Here is a 22,111-nt window from a genome sequence, read left to right on the forward strand (position 1 = left end):
CCAAACAGTCTGTTAAAGCTATACGGGGGGGGGGGGGGAGAATCTTTGCCTTTACTCTCTGGTGTGCGAGCGAGCGAGTGAGTGCGCACACGTGCGAGCGTCACAGCCCCATTGTAATTTAGCAACGTCCATGAGCCGCGCCCCATGCGGCCGCAGTTTAATGGAAAAATAAGCTTCTCATTATCGCGCTTGAGGTGTGAAATATGAACTGCCACCCCAGCGCAGGCCGCACTCTCCTCCGCTCCTTCACGGTGTGCAAAGTAATTAATCTAAAGGTGACGTTGCCGTTGCAAGTCGAGGCAAAAAACCCAGACTGGTGTACACCCAGGGTGGAAAATGGCCGTGAAGGAATCTCTCTTTTTTTTTCTCTCCTCTCTTCTGGATTTTGACTCCGTGACTGAACAAAAGTGCATGTTTGGCACGAGATGTGTTGCACTCTCATGCCAAACATGCACAGTTGTATTTGAACAGCCAGAAGAGAACGAGGTGGGGAGGGGGGGGGGGCGGCGCATTGGGTGACGACCCTGGGGAAGGGTCAAGAGGTGGGCTTGGAGACGAGGGAGCTGGGGGTGCACGCAGCAGCAGCAGCAGCAGTCAGCAGCAGCAGCAGCGAAGCTTTTGGGGAAACATCGGCACCGCAGTGACGGGCCAGGGGGAGCAGGGAAAAAAAACAGAATCATTAAGACTTGTGCAAAAACTGAGAAGTGCACAGGGAAGCGTGGATGAAACGCACGCTTTGAATTGCGCTAGAGAGACAGAGAGAGAAACAGGTGAGATATTTACAGGCACCGTGAAAATAGTGAAGAGAGTAAGCGGGCATGGGAAGGACATGTTGTGAGATGATACGATGGCCGACGGTCAAGAATAATTATGGAAGTGGTAGCCAAGGCATGGAACACGTCTGGGGAGACGACTGCCAAGGAGACGGAGCGATGAAATCAGGTCGCGTGCAGGTACTGGGTGGTTTATTGCATCGCAGGATCAAGGAGAGATGGCGGCTTGGGGAAGTCTTCATGCAGCAGTGGATTGAGCACGACTAAAACGACGACGACGATGATGATGCATACGCTGCAACATTTTCACACACATTCTTGGTTCTTTCGGTAAAGTCACGTAGAAGAGAAATAATAAAATAATAAAAACAAACCTATTATTATTTCCCTTCTACGCGACTTTACCCAAAGAACCAAGAATACGAATCCCTGCAGTCACGAAAGCTTTAAATCGAAATTCTCACACACGTTTTGTGCGCTGCTGGAGTCACCGCTGAGTTGAGCTACAGCAGCATTAGGCAGCTAATCTCAAGGGAAATGCTACAAGATAGCGTAATAACGTTCTTTGCAACAAATCCACCTCAGTGTTGGCATGGGACGTGGTGCAAGGAATGAAATAAGACTCTCTCCTGGATTTCTCAGCCCTGTGCAGTTGCACTGCCATCGACATCCTCTGTATCCTGGCTAGAGGAAGTCATTGTAGCTATGCAGACCATCACGCCAACCACGTGATGGTACTAGGAAGCCAATGGAGCTATGCACTTTCAAATCTAGGCTGAAAACTAATTTCTTTAGAGCTGCTTTTTGTGTTTAGTTTGTTGTCCTTCTGCCGCACCTCCGATTAGCGCGGTTGGCTACGTAGTACGGTGTCAAAGAAGTTCAACGTACATACAGCGAGCAGAAATGCAGCATACGCATACTTGATGCCAAGGTGTCAATTTATTATAACTGCAATAGGATCTGACATATATCCTTGTCTGTTTACATATATTAGTATAAAAGTCAGCCTTTATCCGTTTGTGTTCCTATTGTAATTGTAAATCGCGCTATGACCAGTCTCAAAATAATTCTCCCGAGCCAACTTACGCTACAGCGATTTTATTATTTAACAGAGATTTATGTTTGTGCATTATTATCGATTTCTCACGTGGTGACGTGGTTTTTGTACTTTATTCATTTTGCTTTCGTCACTTAGATGATCCAGATCACTCTTGCACAGCAGACTTCATCCTAATCTTTATCATAATCTCTTGCTTTCATATAATATAACTTGAAACTTGATCATCTAATCCACATTATATTCATAGAGCACCTTCACTCAAGGCGCCTGCCATGCGGTGCACTATTAGATGACAGACCAGAATGATGTAGTTGGAGCGTACGTATGTTGAATTTCTTTCGCACCATACGTAGCCAACCATGCTCATCAAGAGGTGTGGGGCAGGGGAAGGATAAGAAACTAAACACAAAAGGCAGTTCTAAAGAAAGGATTGAGCAATGAGCGACCGCAACAGAGGGTACTAAGGGGGGTGGGGGGGTCACGAAAGAGCAGGGGAGAGACGGAAAGGAGTGGAGGGGGCGAGGGGAGAGAAGAGAGAGGGAAGAGAATGGGCAACAGAAAATAGGCGGAGGCTTTTAAAGAGAGGAACGGAAGGCGATTACGAGGGGGGCGAAGTGAGGCGGGCGGGCAGCAGGAGGGGCCGAGCGGAAGGCAGCGCCACGCTACCTGCCCGATGGAGTAGTCGGAGGAGTTTGCCGCCTGCAGCCCCTCGACGCCGCTGATGCCCACGCCCACGTGCGCCGTCTGAATCATGCCCACGTCGTTGGCGCCGTCGCCCACGGCCAGCGTGATGGTCTTCACCTGCCGCTTGATCATCTCCACGATCTCAGACTTCTGCAGTGGAGACACCCTGCGAGGGCGAGGCGGCCACCCCCCCCCCCCCCCAGAGGTGAGATGGACGCGAGGAGGACAGGGATGGGGGGGGGGGGCGACAACGGGGAGGAGAAGGAAACAATTTAGCGTGAAAAGAGAAAGCGTGCGTCGATAAATGTGGAATAACAGATTAGCAGAAATCACATAGTCTAGGCTTACCGCTTACTCTTGCCCCAGGTTTAGTGGATGTAAAAACATCGAAGGAAACAGCCAATGACTGCGGCCATTTTTCAAACATTCTGCGTATGCAGCATTTATGTAACTTAACGTACGCCTTGGCGATTTTTATTCAGAAATAGCAAGCATCTGCCAACTCTCCGTAGGTGCATTTCAACCTCGAGGCTAAGATCACAACATAGAGAGACATGTGCGCATTAAAGACAAGCTGAATAAACCCGCCATGCCAAAGAAAACCAAAATTGCCGACCACCTCCAGGCACGAAACCGTGAAGCCCGTGACCTCCACGTGAACCAGATTGTCCCGAAATTGACCGCTCTTCCACAAAGAAAAAAAAAGAAATAACAATAAAAATTGGATGAAGGGGGGGGGGGCGAAGGGGGTTGGGGGGAGGGAAGAGGAAATGAGCAAGAAAAGTAGGAAGAAGAATGAGACGGAGAGACAGAAGCACATGCTCCTGTCGGGTTTTGTTTTGGTTTTTTGGCGACGATGGGCGGCCGTTTGATCCTCCACCCGGCAGAAGTGCCACGGGCCCTGAGCTGTCAGCAGGAATCCCACAACTTTTCTCAGTTTTTTTTTTACTTTCGTTCTATTTTCTTTTCACGTTTTTTGTATATATAAAGCTTCCCTGAAGATTTTCATTGGCCGTTCCCCGTACAGATGTAGACATTTCGCCGAAACGAAAAGCCGAAGAGAACATTTAAAAAAAACCAACACTGCATTAATTACACGGAGAGCTATCTGGAGCACGTTCAGATAACAAATGAAGGCAACGGTGAGCAAAAGAGGTCAAACGTAGGCACACCTCAACCGAGCAGACTGTGCAAGCAAAGAAATACGGAAACACGACTGAGAAGCACACGAAGCACACGGGGGGTCCGGGTCACCGCCAGCACGAACGGGAAAAACAAATCGAAACGTCCAGCAAAGTTCAACTCTCGTGTTATTCTTTGTCGCTCTAATTTTCCGTATGGTTGCTCTTTTGCCAACAACAGAGAATGACCAAATCAGGCACGCTCGATCGGTCAGATCACCGGTCGTCGCTCGCTCGCTCGCGCCGAGAGCGAGAAAAAAAACACCGGATGTGAGAAAAAAAAATGATACTGCTTTCCATTTTTTTAGTTTTACAGTGGTCACCAACCGGCAGCAGATGACGGACTTGCAAGAGAGGGCGAGGTCGAGGAACGAGTGGCGGAGGTCATAGGCGAGGGCATACTTCAGCGTCTTTCCGTCCACGATGAGGGCCAGCTCGTGCTCCTGGCCCAGGTTCTCGCCCAGCGAGGTGCAGTGCTGAGCCAGCGTGCGCCTCGTGGCCTGTCAAGCCCAGCCCACGAGCAGAGACGGTGTCTGTCAGCGAATCATTCATGTATTCATTCCGAATCCACCATACCGCTGATCTCGTCAAGAAGCATAAACCGTCACACAAACTGGGGTCATCCTCGCAGTAGGGGCTTTTGGCTAGCCGGTCACCGCATTGCGCGCTTTCAGATGCGCTTCTGCGGCCATCAGGAATGCTCTTCCTTGCGATATTAGGATGCCACTGGAGCTCCGCACTTTTAAATCTACATTGAAAACTAATTTATTTAGAACTGCTTTTTGTAATTAGTTTGCTGTCCTTCTCCGCACCTCCAATTAGCACGGTTGGCTCTCGAATGGTGCCAAAGAAGTTCAACGTACATACATGCAATGACGACCATTTGCGGGCACAGGTCCGCACACGGTCAGCATTGTGGTGCTTAAATCATCGGCTGTGCACGGCTCCTCTAAGAGACGACACCGGAGCAGACGAGCGAGGCATCGTCTGCTCTCCGCCGCAGACGCAGTTTGTGTTCCGGGGATCCGGGTGGAGACGGCCACGATCGCCGAGGTTCGAGCTGCAGCAGCCGACACCTGCGCGGAGGCGGTCCGGTTAGCGCCAGATCGCCCGCGGTCCTTCTAAATGCCGATGGAGAAGTCTGCGCTACTCGCAGTCTCATCTCAGCAGCCGCCAATATTGCTTGCAGTCGTCAGGAGTCATCCGCCAGATGGATAATTTCTTCGCCGAGCCTTTTATGGATAACCTCAATGAAACAGGTGAGGAGTAAGTGTACCGTACAACAGCAGCCAAGTGACAATAAGACTGACGGTACTGCATCTCTACAATGAGCTATAAATACTTCAGAAGTGACATTAAGATTCGTTGATTGAAATTGGAAGCTGGCGGTCACAATGCATGCAATGAAACATTCACGTGCTAATAGAATATTTAGGATCGTTGAAAACAATATACAAATGCTCTGCTAGTGAAACATTTAGGCTTGTCGGGTGAATAAATATGCATAAAAGAGAGGGAAAACTATTACAAAGAATAACTAATGACATGGTCAAAACGTAACAAAGAAATAAATTCTTGAAACAGAATCGTGATCCTGATTTGTGACAGCTTGTCAAATTACGGGTGGGAGTGAACTATTGCACCTGTCATGAATACCAATTAAAAAGGCTGCATGCAAAACTAATTAACGCTCATAATTCACTGTTCATCCATTGTCAACATGGGGGGCTCTTGCCTCTCACATCTGGCAAGCGAGCAGCATGTGTTTCACAAGCAAGAGAGTCAAAACCCAGTCGAGAGTTTTGAACTGCTTAAACAAACATTACTGGAAAAGATTGGTCCACAGGCTGCCGCACAATAAAATGCATTTTCCTTGAGCGGCGTGTTGAACTTTTCCTGTGTTTATTATTTATTTGCAGGCAATCAGATTTAGCGGGATTAATGCAGGAGATTTTTTTTGTTGAAGTAATTTGAATAAAAGTTTAAATGGAAACTCCAGAGCTGTTAAGGGAAAAATCCTACAGGGGCTACTTTGGTATAATTTATTAAACCCCATGAATTTAACAAATGGGTGCCAAACACCAAACACCGCATATGTGACCGACAGGGGCCTGGAAATTATCTCTGCATGAGCCAAAACCATGGCCTAACACCACTAGAGACCAATCAACAAGTCCACTTGCATAACATTCGGAACACATCAAATACCTATTAATGTATAAATAATTCTATATTTTTTATTCTTTATTTAAACATTGCTGAACATTATCAGCGGAGAGAAGAGGACAATAAAACAAAATAACCACTGTCTGAAGAATGTGTTATTTATTTTTGTTAGAAAACACACTTAAGGATTTGGAGTGGAGCTCAGAGAAAAGGCACGCCCTCGTTAGGGTTATAATTGCATTAGGCACCCCCTTTAATTTATTTATTTTGTCTGCACATCGACTTTCCAGGTCCCCCGAGGGGCCAGCTTATTTCATTTAAGGACGGAGCAAGAGGCAGGCGATGTACTATTAGAGTAAATTACTGTGTGACGCCGCACACTGCCACTCACACGCAACCCAGATGGGGTGGCTGAGAGCGATTACAAAACTATCCGAGAAATTATTCAAAGTTTTAAGAAATAAAAAAATATAAAGAATACGTATTATGCAATTAGCTCCCGCGAGGAACGCGGCCGGCTTTATATTTCCCCCCCATCCCATCAAGGGGATCACACTCACGTCCAGCGTTTCCTCGTTGACGATGAGCACTGACATGTTCTGTGACAGCAGCTTGCAGGCGTAGCCTTTCGGATGACAAAACCACAGGAAGACAACAACAACAAACGCCATTCGCCACTAAGTGGTGGTGACGTCACAACGGCGCTTGTGCCAGGCTATGTGCACGTTGAGGCCGCGTGAAGTGTCGACTGCCCGCTGGCAGGAAGTCACGGGGCAGACCCAGATGCCACGGGTCGACTGAGATGACTGGCTGATGCACCATCTGTGCCCCCTGCTGTGACAAATTGCTGTGCTTTAGCCACCCGGCGCTCCACTCGTTGTTGTGAGCGTCGCTCCTCCCCCCTCCCAGTAGCGTCCTTCATGAGCCGCCTCCACAAAGGCCGATCTTGACACCGCTGCTACCAGCCATTGACAAGTCCACCCAGCTCCACATCCTCCTGTACCACATCACTCCATCTCTTCTCTAGCCCGTGCCGCGCTCGTTTAGCCCCCTCTATCCAGCCGAACAAAAGCTGTTTAGGCATGCGGTGGCTGGGAATGTGGGCTACATGACCCAGCCAACGCAGCCTTGCCTGCAGGAGGAGCTCACCGATGGGACTTTGTCCAGATCTTTCAAGGATATGTGAGCTCCTCACACAATCCAGCCTGGTTAAACCCAAGATGGATCGTAGGCAGGCCAGCCTAAATGTTTCTAACCGGCGAAGATGTTCCATTAAGGAGGTCCACGTTTAGCAAGCGTAGAGAAGGGAGGGAATGACTGTGGCCGAGAAGACCTAAAGCTTCATGTGGAGCGACAGACCAGCTAGATTCCACACAGCGTTACGCAACCGATAAAAAGATAATGCCGCTCGACTGATTCGGAGTGAGACCTCTGCTGTCAAACCGGAGCCAGTCATGAGCACACTTCCCAGGTATGGGAAACTCTCCACTCTTTCCAAAACTGCCCTATCACCAATTGGGAGTTGTGGGGGTGGAGTGTACAAAATACCCAGGTAGGTGCTTAGTTTTGGTGGGGCTGATAGTAAGTCCCCACCTCTTAGTGGCAAGCTCCAGGTTCAGCAGCAGCGCCTCCAACTCCTCCCCTGAATGAGCAGCAATTACCAGATTATCAGCATACATAACATGATTGAGCAATAGGGAGCCATCCCTTGACCGCACCCGGGCATCGATCAGCCTCCAATTGTATCTGTACCAGATGGAAATTCCTCCGGTACAGCTATTGAAGGCTTCACGAACTATGTGGTCGAAATATATGATAAATAATGTGGGAGCCAGAGGACATCCCTGTTGCACCCCAAAGTGAACAGGGAATAGCTCCGACTCCTGGCCATGTAGTTTTACCCGGGCCAGCTCACCATCATGAAGGTCCTTAATGATCATGAGCAGTGGGTCAGGGACTCTGAAAGCACGAAGAACAACCCAGAGCCCAGGCCTACTGATGGTATCATAGGCTTTGACCAGGTCAATAAAGCAGAGATATAGGTCTTGTTGGAATTCCCTACACCTCTGCTGTAGCAGACAGGCACAAAATATGGCATCTGTGCAGAACCGCCCTTTCCTGAAACCACATTGGGGCTCCACCTCTCCTCCTCAGTGTGCCTGGCAAGGCGATGTTGAATAATCCTTGCCAGGAGCTTTCCCGGCACACTGAGGAGTGAGATGGCAGGCGCATCTTACAGATGACAAGTCGATGGTCAGTGGGCAGATCAGCTCCACGGTAGGTCCTGGTGTCAAGGACACGGGCCGGCATCCGCTGTTCCGTCACTATGTAATTCAGCAAATGTTCTTGCTTGGACCCGGCATGCATCCATGATGTTGTGTGGATGCGCCGATGTTGTAACAGCGTGTTGGTAATTACAAGCCCATGGGCTGCACAAAAATCTAGCAGCTTCCTACCGTTGTTATTGAGCTTATCTGGCCCATGTCTTCCAATCACTCCAGACCAGGTGCCAGCATCATGACCAACTCGGGCATTGAAGTCACCCAACAAGAATACTCTATCCCGAGGGGCCATTTTAGCTAGCACCTGTGACAGGAGGTCATAGAAGGCATCTGACTCAACGGCCTTGCCTGCATCCCTCCAAGGATGTCTTCAATGGGGGCATAAGTAACCACGACCACCATTCCTCGCCTCTGGTTGATGGGAAGGCGAGCCCAAAGTAGCCTGGGGCTTACAGCTTCCCACACCTCACCGCCACACTCCCATGCCCCCTTCATTCTTCTGTTCAGAAGAAGAGCCACTCCCTGTTGTTTGGCAGTCTCCTGCCTTGAGTAGAGGGCTGTCCACCCCTCATGGTGGCAGGAGCCAGAGCCGGTCCACCAGACCTCCTGAATACCACAGAGATCCAGGTGGTACCGGTCCAGCTCCCAACAGAGGAGTGGCAGCCTCTCCTCCGCAATGAGCGTTCGAACATTCCACGTAGTCATCCGAAGTGGCTTTTTGTTGTTTCTGGAGTAGCCCCGGGGGTAAGGATACAGTCTCCTGGCTCCGCCAAATGGGGTTTGACTAGGAGACGTCATAGACGCCTGTCCCCCCGGGGCCTCCGGCATAAGCTTAATACGTTTTTTACATCGTAGTTTAGTGGTAATTAATTGAAGGTGGAGGGGTTACCAGCCCCTCGCACCCATCCAGAGCCCCAATTTGGCTGCTGTGGTGGTTACAAACGCCATGAAGGGAAAGGCCAATCTAAATTGGCCCCCCCACACGGCACTGCCCACCACAGCGTTGCCGTCCGGCAGCACGAGGAGGTAGGGGGTTGTTTTTGCGCGTGCGCACACCGCCACGCTCTTCTCCGCACAGAAAAAAACCACAATCAACGCCACAACCATTGTAAAACGAACGTGAAGCCCTGTGCGCATCTCAATCTAGCTCCATTCCATCAAGGGATTGCAAATCCAGTCCAGATTTTACGCCGCACCCGTGCGCGCTGACATGTAGATCTGCCGCCCACTCTGAAAACGAACACGTCATCCAATCTGATCATTCACAGCATCATAAGTCATGTGCCCCTTGTTTTGTAATGCCAACAAATACATAGAGGCTAAACAGACGGAGCGGGTGTGTGTCCGTTTGGAATGGATACCAGCTTACGGCTATAAAAATATCTGTGCATTTAATTGATCCATCCAAAACTTGTTCCTCCGCTGTGGGTGGTAATAACGAACCCAATCCCACGTGTATGACAATCACGTTGACTGTTTTCCTTTGGTTCGAAATTACATGGCCATTTTTGGATGGTTTCAAAATCGTCGCAGCGCTGCCACGATGTAACATGTGGCCAGCGTGGAAGAGTAGGCCAAATACCCTCTTGGGGGGCTCTCAATGGCTCTATGTAGCGGAGCCCCTTCTGCCAGCGTTGCTGTGAGCAGGCAATTGCAGAGCCGGATCTCAGCAAGAAGACATTGCGGATTTGAAGCTTTCGTGACTGCAAGGAATCATATTCTTAGGTTTTTTCGGTAAAGTCACGTAGGTAAAACATCAAAATTAATGAAAATAAAATAAAACAAAAATCACGACGTTTCGGAGGCAACACAAGTCTCCGTCATCAGGTGGGACGGTCACAGCCGAATTAGCTGCATCAATTAGCTGCTTGATGCAGCTAATTCGGCTGTGACGGTCCCACCTGATGACGGAGACTTGTGTTGCCTCCGAAACGTCGTGATTTTTGTTTTATTTTATTTTATTTTCATTAATTTTGATGTTTTACCTACGTGACTTTACCGAAAAAACCTAAGAATAAGACATTGCGGATAGGAGAAGAAAAAAACTGAAAAAGGGAGCCTATTTCTGTTTTTCATTTGACTGTGTATTCAGGTAATAGATAATAGAACATAAACGCTCACTAGATTGCGTTATGAACAAATGCTTTCAAATTCCCTTGTCGGAAGTGTGTTCAGTGGCCTACAAGAGCTGCAAGGAACAAATTCCCTGCTAATCCAAGGCAAACGTGACCCATCTAAACCATTTACGTCCATTGCACATTCAATGCTTTCTGTTAGAACTACTGCATATCTTGTTTCAGCTATTAAAGCCATTTTCGTAGGCCTTTAACATTTACGGGAAAAAATGGTCTTTGGAGCAGCCTACTGGCATATGGGCCGAATTCCTTGGAGGGAATGTTGGCAGCTGCCCAGTTAAAGGTTCAACAATTTACATGCCTTCAAAGATGCATTTTTGCTAAAAAGCCACAATGAGCATTCGGTCATAATCGTAAACCTTTTCAACAACAAGCAAACCAAAACTATACCAAGTCATCAGCAGCATCTTAAGGATATTACATCATGCTGGTTTCAAGGCTGTGTGTTTTTCTGATGAATAAACTTTTCCTCTTGTCACCATGCATCACGCAGTAGGAAAAGAGCAATAGGTTATACACTGCAACTTGTGTTACAGGACAGAGATTAAGCTGCAATTGATTACATAAACACAGCTTTTCTGGTGACATTTAAACTCTTTCCATTATGTTTTGTTTGTTTTAACAACATGTGTACATCTCTTGGTCGTAGTTTTGTAGATGCCCTCTATAAAAAACAGTTTACAAATAGCAATGTTGAACTTTGCTCCTGGGTATGCGTCACCGGCTGTGCCTTTAACATAAGGACTAGCAAATGTGTTTCGGCGAGTGGGTAAAGAATCTGCCAGATTTTGATGTCGGCAATCAGCGCTGTACCAATGTTGATCGCGGTCTCCTGTTTGTCTCCTGTGAGCACCCAGATCTTGATGTCAGCCCGTCGGAGAGTTGCAATCGTCTCCGGGACCCCGGGTTGTAACTTGTCCTCAATGGCCGTGGCTCCCAATAGGTGCAGGTTCTGCACATAGCAGCACACAAGTACACACACACAATCAATTCATTCATGAGCTGTATAGATTGTTCGAAAGAAGAGATAATGAGAGAGAACATATTAAAAACGAGTTGCCACACCACTGGCCACATTGCTCTCTCCCTAGTGCTGACATTGACTGTCACACTATACCCATTTTAAGCTTCATCAACCTAGCGCAGGCCCAGCCAAGTTCAGGTTAAAATCGTCACTGAAGTTGTGCACAAACGAAGAAAAGCACTCTGCATCAATGGAATTACAGACCATTGCAACGCCAACCACTCCGGCAGCACTCCCCTTAAAGCATGAACACAAACGCAAGCAGGGATATGAACATGCACACACAAACCACGAGCTTGCACGTGCTCACACAGAGGAACGGACACACGTGAAGATTTTCTTTTAAGATTGGAGAGACTGATGGCGCAAGTGCTTTTATCTGGCTACTTTTATTACTGGCACAGAAGGGGGGGAGCGGTGGTGGCCAGCTTCAAATCCTTGTTTTGTTTCCTTCCCCAGAACGAGTGTTTACGTAACTGCACCAGGTACTCATTTTAGGCCGCCGCACTTCGGGAAGCCTGCAGCAAGTACAAATGGCAGCAAGATAGTGGTAAGCGGGGCTAAGAGCCGCACCGTGACCACTGACATTGTCGTGAAACGCACAAATTGGTACACAGCTGCTTCGCGGTGGCATTTACAGAGACCGTGGTCCGGTATTTTCAAGACCACGACCGGGCGCCATGCCTGCCAACCGCGCTCATCCTGCGTGGGACGGGAAGATGCCCATTCGTCACATGGAGCGAAGGGCGCGGCGGCCATGCGATCGCTTAATCCCCGCCGTGCTGCGAGCTTCGATAAACGAGTTCCGCCAAAACACACGCAACACGGGTGGGGAGAGCGACGCGTTGCGTACGAAAGCGAACCCGTGAAAAGTGAACGGAGGACTCTGGGAGGATTCTGCACCCACTGAGGTTCTGCCTCGTGCTTTATAAGAGATGCCCCCTTTGTGCGCCTGGCACGCGTTCACTCGACGGCGTGCAGGAAGTCACGGTTCGTGCGAGCGGGCCACGTGCAAGAGTTTTTCGCCCACGATGAGGGGGGAATTTGAATCAGTGGGGCTGAAGGAATGGACTAAAAAAAAAAGAAACTTTTCTTAATTCCGCTTGTTTATTTTATTTCTTATTTGATTGTGAATTATTATAATAATTACACTTGTTGGTTTTCGTGCGTCACCACTTCACGCCTGGCGTGCACGCCATCCTCCTCCGTGCCGGGCGGCTGACATCTGGTGGGGCTTTGTTTGGGGGTCGGGTGAAATTTCATCCGACTTTGCAGCTGCTCCAGTAGAGTGTTTGGATTGGATTCCTCCCAACACTGGACTGATCTCACTTTCTCAATTTTATTTCCCCCCCCCCTTCTCTTTCTTGATTTATTAATTCGAAAAAAAGACGTTTTTTATCCTTTGTCTCTGTGGTGTTTTTCAAGAATTTTTTAAATATATAATTAATTTGATAACAACGTGTGCCTCGAACGTTCGCAGAGTCTCTTCTGCCCTTATGTATGAATCGAGTTCCGTGCTAGCACAAGCTTCCTTTGTTATTCGCTCTCTCGGCCACGTTAGAGTTTCCTGCGTCTTCCGCCAAAAAAACCTGAAGCTTCAGGCAAAATCCCCCCACCCCCCCCCCTTACTTTTTATTTTTAGAAGACAAAAAAAAGTAGAAACCTCATTATGACCAAAATTTATTTTAATTAGAAACGTCAGCCTTCTGAATAGACGAGTGTGTGCTGGGTACGTACAGCTCCCCCTTATTCGGTTTTGCCAACATCACATGTTTAACAGGCCTGCCAAATTGGAGGGTTGTTTACACTTGACTTTGAAGAAAATTGAGTTAAATTAACGGAGCGCCTTTTTGGACGGCAGAGCAGAGCTGAGCAGAACCCACAGCCATCCTAAGGGTGGCTTCTCAGCGTCACCGCGAAGACCCGGCAAATATACTAGAAAGCGGCAGCAGTGAGTCCATGATTCAAATCGTGATATTAAAATAAAAAGTCAGCTCTCAAAACCTTTGATTGTACAATGTATCTATGTTATAGCAGACGTACAGATGCAACCCGATCCATATACTGCACTTCAAAGGCATGCTGGTCACAGCCGTCTGCGGTCTCTTTGAAATCATTATGCAGGGGGTTGTTCTGGCTGATGGAGATTTTCATCGACTGTTGACAATGTTTTCCCGTCACGCAGGGCTATGTTGAGCCACACGGGCGGCATGTTTACAGGAATGGAATGCTTTTGTGTCAGGAAATATCGGTTACTCTCAGTGATGAATTTAGCCACGGTGCTGAAGAACCTTGCCGAGATTAGATTGACACCGATGTGGGGTGCTTTCGATGAATGATAGGGGTCAGGGCTAAATGCTCAAAACTAAATGTGTTGTTGGCTCATGATACCTCTGCCACCAAAGTGGGCAGTAGGTAATACTACACATGGATCGTGGTCGTATATTCCAAGTACTAAAGCGTACCCCACGGCTTTGGGTCACGTGTAACCGAAATTAAAACCTGATAAATCAAGCAAGAAACTGAAATTCCATCAAGGAGTAATACAAACAAACGTTGACCAAAAAAAAAAGATTCTTCCCATGAGAAAAGAAACCTCAAAACATCAGTATGTCTGGCCAAGTACCTACTCAGTAATGAAATCTTTGATCTCTCAATGTGGGTATTTGTTTTGCGAGCTACACTTGGGTAAAATCTAAAGTCCTTAATGCAGGGGCTTTTATTCCTATTCTCCTGGCGCCACCGTGGTTTCTGTGCCTTTGCCAGCGTTCGCTCGTGTGCCCTCGTCCCTCCTGCCTACGCGCGGTGGATGATCTGAGATCTGCACGACGTGGTCTGACATCCCATTATTCTCACCAAGTGGAAGGGCAACAAGCCCCTTTCAAAAAAAGCCCTCTCATGGCCACGTCATCCGTGGCCACTGAGAAGTAGAGCCGGCTCGGTTTCGAGAACCGGGCTCAGCCAAGATTACCGTGGCAGCCTCGCCAGGGCGACCCAAATCAGTGTTAAGGGCCTGTGGCTTTGCTCTCTTTCGTAAGGGAGCCGCCGCACGCATTTTTCACCCGGGCCACACTCGTGGGGACCGCTACGCTCCGACCAGGAGCTTAGCGACCGACTGGCGACAACGTCTTCGCTTCCCACCGTCACCAATCCGCACTGACCAGCATGGTGAATTATGGTTCAATAACCCACCACAACCAGCGCTACGAGGGGAGGCCCTCATCCGGCAGTGTATAGCCGAAAGGGCTGTACTTTTACAAAATGTATAACATGATGTGGTATACATAATATATGTAAAAACAACACGTGTTTTGAGAGTAAATATAACAATTATCCCATGTAAACAATATCTTTTTGCCAAGGGCTAATTTAAAAAACCATGCCGGTAACGAATCTCACCCCTAACCAAGCTGTCACGGTGTATTGAAATTCCACATTGAATTGCAGCCCTCCTTCGGCGAGGGAGGTTCACTCCAAACGAGCAGCTGTTGGCTTTGAGAAGCTCGCCACCTCGTGGGCAGAGCCGAGAGTGCTTCTGTGCCAAAGCGGAGAAGTTAGACGGGGGGGTGGGGGGGGGAGTGCCAAGCGACCAAGCTCTGAGAGAGTGAGCTGCACAGAGCCGTGTGCAGTGGTGCGGCGGTGTCGTAGTGGCAGAGCGGTGCAGGAGTGCAGTGGTTTAGTGGTGGTGGAGCCGTGTAGTGGTGGTGGAATGGTGCAGCGGTGCAGCGGTGGAAGCACCTTCTCGATGAGCTCGTAGGCCTCGTCCAGCTTGACGGCGCGGTCCTGCAGCGTGGTGCTAGCGCGTCGGTACTCCTCCAGCCAGTCGCCGTACTCGTCCTCCGACAGGTCCGCCGACGCGAAGCACAAGGTGCGCAGGCCTGCCGCAGACGCGGCGCAGCACGCATCCACGCTTACCGCCGTACGACATGACCTCGTGGTCATCGAATTAAGATTAATTTGGTTTACCGCACGGCGGTCACGGCAAGGCTGAGTTATTGGCCGTGCGCCGAGTTGGCAAACCATCGGAACAATGTGATTTAGTGCTTGGCGGGGCGATCACGACGAGTAACGGGACGGGTGCTCGAGGTGTCCCATCCACACTCGCGGACGTTGTGGGCGGCAGAAAGCAGTGCGGCAGTCTCTGCTCCCCACTGTCACCAACCCGCGTGGTGATGTGTGGTTGAATAACTCCCATCATAGCACAGAGCATCAAATGAGTCACTGGTGCGGTGTGAAAATATCGCCACTTGGGAGACAGAGGCGGCCGGGCGTGGTGCTGGCCACCCACCCCTTCGTGTGCCTCGCGGGTCTTCATAGGTGCTCGCTAACAGCACTTGCCCCAACAGTATGTTAAGGCTATATGGGGGATCTTTGTCTTTGTTTGTCTTTGTTACCTAAAAAAACCTCACCGAGTCTTAGACGTTTTTAGGAGGGTTCTGCGTTGGGATATTTGGCCAAACCTTTAAAGAGTGATTGTTTTTCATGTGTAGGGGAAACCAGCCATATGAGGATATAATAATGAAAGTTCCACTATGAAAGATTTACAACCTATTTGATGCACTGCCACCTCCTGCCCACCTCGGCCCAGTGGGTTTGGGAATCCCAAATATGCACGACTTTGACCCACCTTAATGTCCAGAGTACTGGGTTAAAGGCATACACCACCTTTGGTTTAACTATTATAATTCGTATTAATATCTGCATATTTATATAATCGGATACTATGCCATTGTGACAAGGCGATATCCAGATTGCTGAAAAAACAATGAAACCTTCGTTCGCGTGACGTTGCTGAACACGTGACGCATATTCTCACAACGTAACCATGAACACGTAGATTTTCACAGTGCCCATGGTTATGTCAACTGCGCCGAATACGACAGTGCTTACCCTCGGAGGCGAACAGCTCCAGATGCTGGAGGGTGTCCTCTTTGTACAAGGAGTTATTCGCTAGGCGCTCGTATATAGCGTTATCCTGCAAGGTAAACAACAATAAACGACAAAAAGGAGATGGTACAACGCTGGAACACGTTCACATTTGAGTTCTCTTCCCCACACGATCCCACGGTGCAGAACGTCCCGCCTCCACCTGCACGACATCTCCCGAGCTGCGCTATTTCCTGACCCCAGCTACCACCGCGACCCTCATCAATGCCTCCCCCCTCACGTCCCGACTGGACTACCGCAACTCTCTCCTCCACAGTCTCCCCCACAAACATCTCACCTCCAAACTCCATTTGATCAAAAACGCTGCTGCTGCTGCTCACCCACACTCGTTAACGTGACCGCGCCAACACCCCCGACGCTTCGTTCACGCGACTGGCTGCCAAATTCAATATCGATTCTCGGATCAACATCAAGATCACACTGCACCATCTACGAGACCCTCCACGGCTCGCCCCTACCGACCGCGCGTCCACTTCTCACCCCTCGCTCAACCGCTTCTGTTGTGGCACTTCTTCCCCCGCCACCAGCGCCATTCTCTGCTACAGCAACCAAAGCTCACTGCCAAAGACACCGCCACTGACCCCCCGAGATTTAACCGTCGCTCATGGGAGATCACCGTTTTTATCCTGTTCCCCCCATTGTCCAGAACCACTTCCGTTCAGTCATCTGTGCTGCTGGCTCCCTGTTTCCGTTCAAGTCCAGGCTCAAGACTCCCCTATTTCCCTCTGCCTCCCGACTGACTGACTGCATCTGTCTATAATCTAAATATCCGCACCGTTTCTGGGTAGCATATTGATACGCGGCCACAATGAGACGCTGCACAAATGCACAGTGCGCCGCGTCGAACTAAAGGCGGCGTGGCGTAGGAAAGGGCTGTTGCCAGACTCACGGCTCCTTTGCAGTAAAGACGAAGCTTTCCGGACGGGGTCCTCACGATCACAGACATGCGGCGCCGCATGCTGCCCGGAAAACAAAGTACACAGCAAGGGTCAATCATTCCTTCACTCATTCACCGCCTCCTTCGTTATCCGTAATCAATAGTTGTCCATTAGAATTGGATACATAAGGGAGTTTGTTTCACTGTGTGTACCGTATACATGTACACCTGTGAATGAAAGCTTTATAGCTCATCGGATCCCTCCAGTATAAATATTCTGATTGCGATGTACGCATTGCATGTAGGTACGCACGTACGTATGCATGTGAACGTGGAAACGGCGGTGCAGTGGCCAGGGCACTGTACTACGAAACACTACGACCTGAGTTTGATTCCCACAGCCACTGCTAACATCAGCAGTAGTGGTCTTTGAATTAGCCTTGGATCTCCCCGAGGTGTACTCAGCCTTAAATGGCTGTTGCGTTGTGTGTAAACATCGGCGCTGGGGCGATAAAAAGAGAACCGGAGTGGTTCTGACCGTACCACCTCCTTCGCGTGCTGTGCTGTCCTTAATCACGTGCTTGCTAACATCACTTGCACTCGAGACTGTGTAGACTAAACGGGGGACGCTCTTTTACGCGTGCGTGCGTGCACTGCATTACAATAGATGCACTTAACGGATGTGTACGTGCATTTCAAGGGTTCTGCACCCTTACCTTGTAAACTCGAGCACATGCAGCAGCTCAAAGTTCTGTTCCTGCCCCAGCTGCAAAAGCAAATAAAACAATAATGAATGCACAGTCAACTCTCAGAATACACAATGACAACAATCCTTCCGCTTGAGCCAAAGCAATGTTTGGGGGAGGGAAAAATAAGCATTTGTGTATATCGATCAGACATCTGTCACGAAGCTATTGCCATAAACAAACTTGAGACATTGTAAGTGCACATGTGCTACGAGCATTTCCTGATTATGCACGTGTGAATCCTGAGCGTATAAACAATGTCATACAAGACTAACGTATGCAGCATTGCAGCATTACAGAGTCAGAGAAACAACACCACCATTGAGAACACACACATTCCATTTACACTCCTGTAATAATGATCCACCCAAAAAGACAGAACACGCCCGAGAGGACGTCAAGCGTGAAGACGGAGCGATACACTCGGCTAGCGTGCAAACGCGTGACGGATCGTCATAGCGTCACAAGATGGTGGTTTACGGGGGGGCTTCATCGGGCAATTGATCATTTCTGATTGATGATGATAGCCAATCAATTAGCACGGTTGGCTACACACGGTGGCGCGAAAGTTCAGCATGCATCCGTGCGAAACATGCACAAATTCTACGCAGCTGTACCCCACCGTCGCCTCGCCCTCTCCCCCTGCTCACAGCGTCGATGACGACCATGTTTGGGGTGCGCACGGTGAAGGTGAAGCCCAGACTGCGGGCGGCTCGCACCAGCGCCCCCTCGTCTGCAACACAAGAGCCACGGACACAGCACCACCACGGTCGCATCGCTCTGCGGGCGCGGCGCGACTGCACAGAATCAGAATCTTTATTTATACTGGAGGAATCCGATGAGCTGTAAAGCTCTTTTTCTACAGATGACCAGTAGGCGGCACAGGGTAAGAGCGTTTTAAAAACAGACGATGCAAACACACGACAGGGAGTGCAAAGTATTGGACAGGTAAGTAAATCACTAAGAGATTTAACTAAAGTATTTTTTATTTTACCAGGTAAAGTCCACTGATGTATTAGCTTCTTTTTCAGAAGCGACCTGGCCACAGATGATAGCTCAACGAAGCGGCTCATCATGTGGAAATTGAAAGCAGCCAAACAATCGAAATTTATTATAGCAGCCAAACGTTCGAAATAATCTCGATGCATGTTGTGATGTTGTGCGCGTCAAGAAAACGAAACGTGGACGATCGCGTAAAGTGGGAGCAGAAATGTTCCGCTGTCAGCGATTGCACAAAAATGTAAATGTTGATCGCAGAGTTGGATTATGTTTGAACTTATCCGAGTTAATCTTTTTTATTTTAATCATTGTATGCTGCGTGTTTCATCCGTTCCCGAAATGTGTTTGCAAAAGGGGGCTGTGCACGTACAGATAATGCTATTCACAGAAATCTTGACAAAAAAACTTCCATAGGCCTATACCGCATTGTGGTGCTTGGGCATCAAAAAAAAAGTACATTTCAGCTGTTAATTATACAGTACAGTAGGCTGCAGGTGTTTGACCGTGGCGTTGAGCCGCTTGTGACTGTACAGTTGGTCTCTTGATCCCTCATTTACAATGCACACAGCAGACAATGGTGTGCACTCTGTCAATGTAACAACACGACTGGACATAAGAGGTCAAACTTTTTTTCTGGACAAGGGTCACACTAAACACCGGTGTTTGCGTGTCACACAGGTGAAACTGGTTCTTAGTGAAACCCAACTCCAGAAGTGGACAAAAGATGCACTGAGTAAAACGATGAATACCCTGGTGTTTGACAAACACCAAATCCGTCACACAAATACGTGGCACTCTTAAGGATGGCACTCAGAGAAATGCAGTGTGGTCTGTAGAATTAGTACATTTGAAATCTATGGAGAGTTTAATGTGAAGATATTGTGTTCAAGTAAAGGATACCTTCCACGTGTTAAAAAAAGTGAATAAAATTACTGGAACGTAAATTTAAAGATCATATTCACCAGTGTAACCATGACGCACGCTGGCTGTAAACAGATCGTGCAGTGACCAGGAATTACCACGAATGGATTATTGAGAGCAGGGGTGGCAGCCCTACAGACCACGGACCGGATACGGCCCACAAATTCTTCTTCTTAATTAAATGTCTAGAGGCTACATGAGGCCTAACACTTTAAAACAGCATCCCCACCGACCCCCAAAACGATTTTAAATCCGTCACAGCAAGCATCGTAAAAACAATAATTGGGTACTAAAGGCGAATATTTTCAACTTGACCACACTGTGTTTTTAAATTGTGCATGCCATGATGGGCCTCCAGCAGGGACAGCAGTCACCAAGGTCAAGGTCCAGGTCACTTTTGCAAATTAAACTATCCCGGTCTCTTGAGCTCCCACTTGGTTGAACAAAATAAACTTGAACTTGTGCTGCATGTTAATGTGCGGCCCACCCACCCAAAAGGTAATTGAAAATCCTATTTGGCCCGCAGCAAGGCACAGGCAGGTTCCACCCGCCCCCAACCGCTGATTTAAATTCTCCTTCCGGTAAGAAGCGATGGTCGTCCCCTTACCGGGCGAGGAGGCTTGATAAACGATCGAGCCGTCCTCCGCTTCCGGCACAGCCGTGTGGCACACGGACATCATGACGAGGAATTCGTAGATGACCCCAGCCGACGGCTGCCAGGACAGATAACGTGGAAATAAAAAAAAAATTGTTACGCCATAATTACAATTCCACGGCCTAAATGTTTCTGTTTGGGAAATGTTTTTATTTTTTGCACAAAAAAATATGTAAACAAACTTTTGGTAGCAACAACACCCACATGGCAAATTATGTGACGGTAATCAATGTTATTAACAGTTATTACTTTTACAAAAACAACAATAATAACGCTTGTCCTTTTAACACATTTCTTTCACCAATGTTTCACGGCTCACATGATTGCTGTGGAGATTTTGCAGCAAAGCTGGGTCCTGAAATCCCGCTTCTGATGGTTCTTCGTTATGCCTTGGAATAAACAAGTACAATTTTAAATCCACCCTCCATGTGATCGAAAAAAATAAACATGACAACGACCAGTCAGACAAATAAACTATTGATGTTCACAACTTACCCATAAGCGATGCCGGCCACTGTGGCTTTCTTGAACTCCATGACATTGCAGGTTAGTGTGCCGGTTTTGTCCGAGAAGATGTATTTTACCTGCGAAGATTAGAGATGATCAAAATACAACTCACCGAACTCATGGTAAAAAAAAAGCTAGACCAACAAAAAGAGAAAATGACAGCTCAGTGAATTTGCCGGGTTTTTTTTTGTGTACGACAATAACAGCAAATGTCGTGAGCGAGTCTAACAAAGGTCATGCTCGTTATGATGACAATGAAGAATGCCTGAGATGAAGTCACCACTGTGTGCCCTACCTGTCCCAGCTCCTCGTTCAGGTTGGATGTCCGAGCCATGGCATTTGTGTTGCTTTCCTCGTGGTACATCTCCGCATCCTGTGGGCACACCGACAGCAAGAGTTCGACAAATGACACCACTTTTTCCTAAATTGAACTCGTACCGTGACACGCTACTGCTAGACACGTTAATTTTTCAATGGGATATCCCGTTTATGTGACACTGAATCAGATACAATTTATATATGTTTTAAATTGGCGTTAATAATAATAATACAAATTTTATTTATCCAGGATAAACAAAGAACACCTTAAGACTCTTGTTCAGGAGGGTCATCATGAAGTTTGGCCAATTCCATGAAAAAGTATTTGGTACGTGGGAGGAAAATGGAGTCATCGGAGATAACCGATGCACACTGGGGGGGAAACACAAATCTCCGCACAGATGGATTCAATCGACTTGCTGTACTACCATCTCTTGGCCATCTCGCAGCTCCTCAGACGTGTGTGGTCAACCATCCCTCGCCTTCCAAAAGGGTCGGATTCGAGGCGTGAGCCACCCGCCCAGCGTATTAAATTGATCAATTTATAAATACTAAAATTAGCTTTTTCGACACTCAGGGTTCGTTTGGCAAAGCTGACGGTGCAAACAACTGTAACGCAGCAGAGTGAGCAGGTGCATACCCAGTTGATGAAGAAGGCCTGTATGAACTTGACAACCTCCAGGGTCACCAGGAGACTTATGGGAATCAGGTTATTGTAGAGGATAATGAAGGTCAAAAAGTTGAAGCCAAAGTTTGACGGTGCATTATCTAAGATTAAAAAAACACACAAAAAGCAAGTTAGGTATATGTTTGTAATATCACATTGGTTTACTGTT

General features: G+C 48.2%; 1 protein-coding gene across 4 annotated transcripts in view; it reads right to left on the reverse strand.

Annotated features, from left to right (window-relative positions):
- Positions 1–22,111, reverse strand: part of ATP8A1 (ATPase phospholipid transporting 8A1) — a 107,963-nt gene that overhangs the window by 54,434 nt on the left and 31,418 nt on the right. For all 4 annotated transcript variants that reach the window (XM_078863263.1, XM_078863266.1, XM_078863265.1 and 1 more), the window contains exons 12-25: positions 21,916–22,043; positions 21,253–21,330; positions 20,946–21,034; positions 20,770–20,839; positions 20,403–20,508; positions 18,526–18,608; positions 17,846–17,895; positions 17,142–17,211; positions 16,196–16,280; positions 15,044–15,183; positions 11,095–11,233; positions 6,425–6,489; positions 4,026–4,198; positions 2,500–2,683 (exon numbers count right to left, since the gene is read on the reverse strand). In XM_078863263.1, coding sequence (XP_078719389.1) covers positions 2,500–2,683; positions 4,026–4,198; positions 6,425–6,489; positions 11,095–11,233; positions 15,044–15,183; positions 16,196–16,280; positions 17,142–17,211; positions 17,846–17,895; positions 18,526–18,608; positions 20,403–20,508; positions 20,770–20,839; positions 20,946–21,034; positions 21,253–21,330; positions 21,916–22,043 — 1,460 coding nt within the window. The remainder of the gene's footprint in view (positions 1–2,499; positions 2,684–4,025; positions 4,199–6,424; positions 6,490–11,094; positions 11,234–15,043; positions 15,184–16,195; positions 16,281–17,141; positions 17,212–17,845; positions 17,896–18,525; positions 18,609–20,402; positions 20,509–20,769; positions 20,840–20,945; positions 21,035–21,252; positions 21,331–21,915; positions 22,044–22,111) is intronic.

Source organism: Lampetra fluviatilis, chromosome 15 (genome assembly GCF_964198595.1).
Source record: "Lampetra fluviatilis chromosome 15, kcLamFluv1.1, whole genome shotgun sequence".
Lineage (NCBI taxonomy): Eukaryota > Metazoa > Chordata > Hyperoartia > Petromyzontiformes > Petromyzontidae > Lampetra > Lampetra fluviatilis.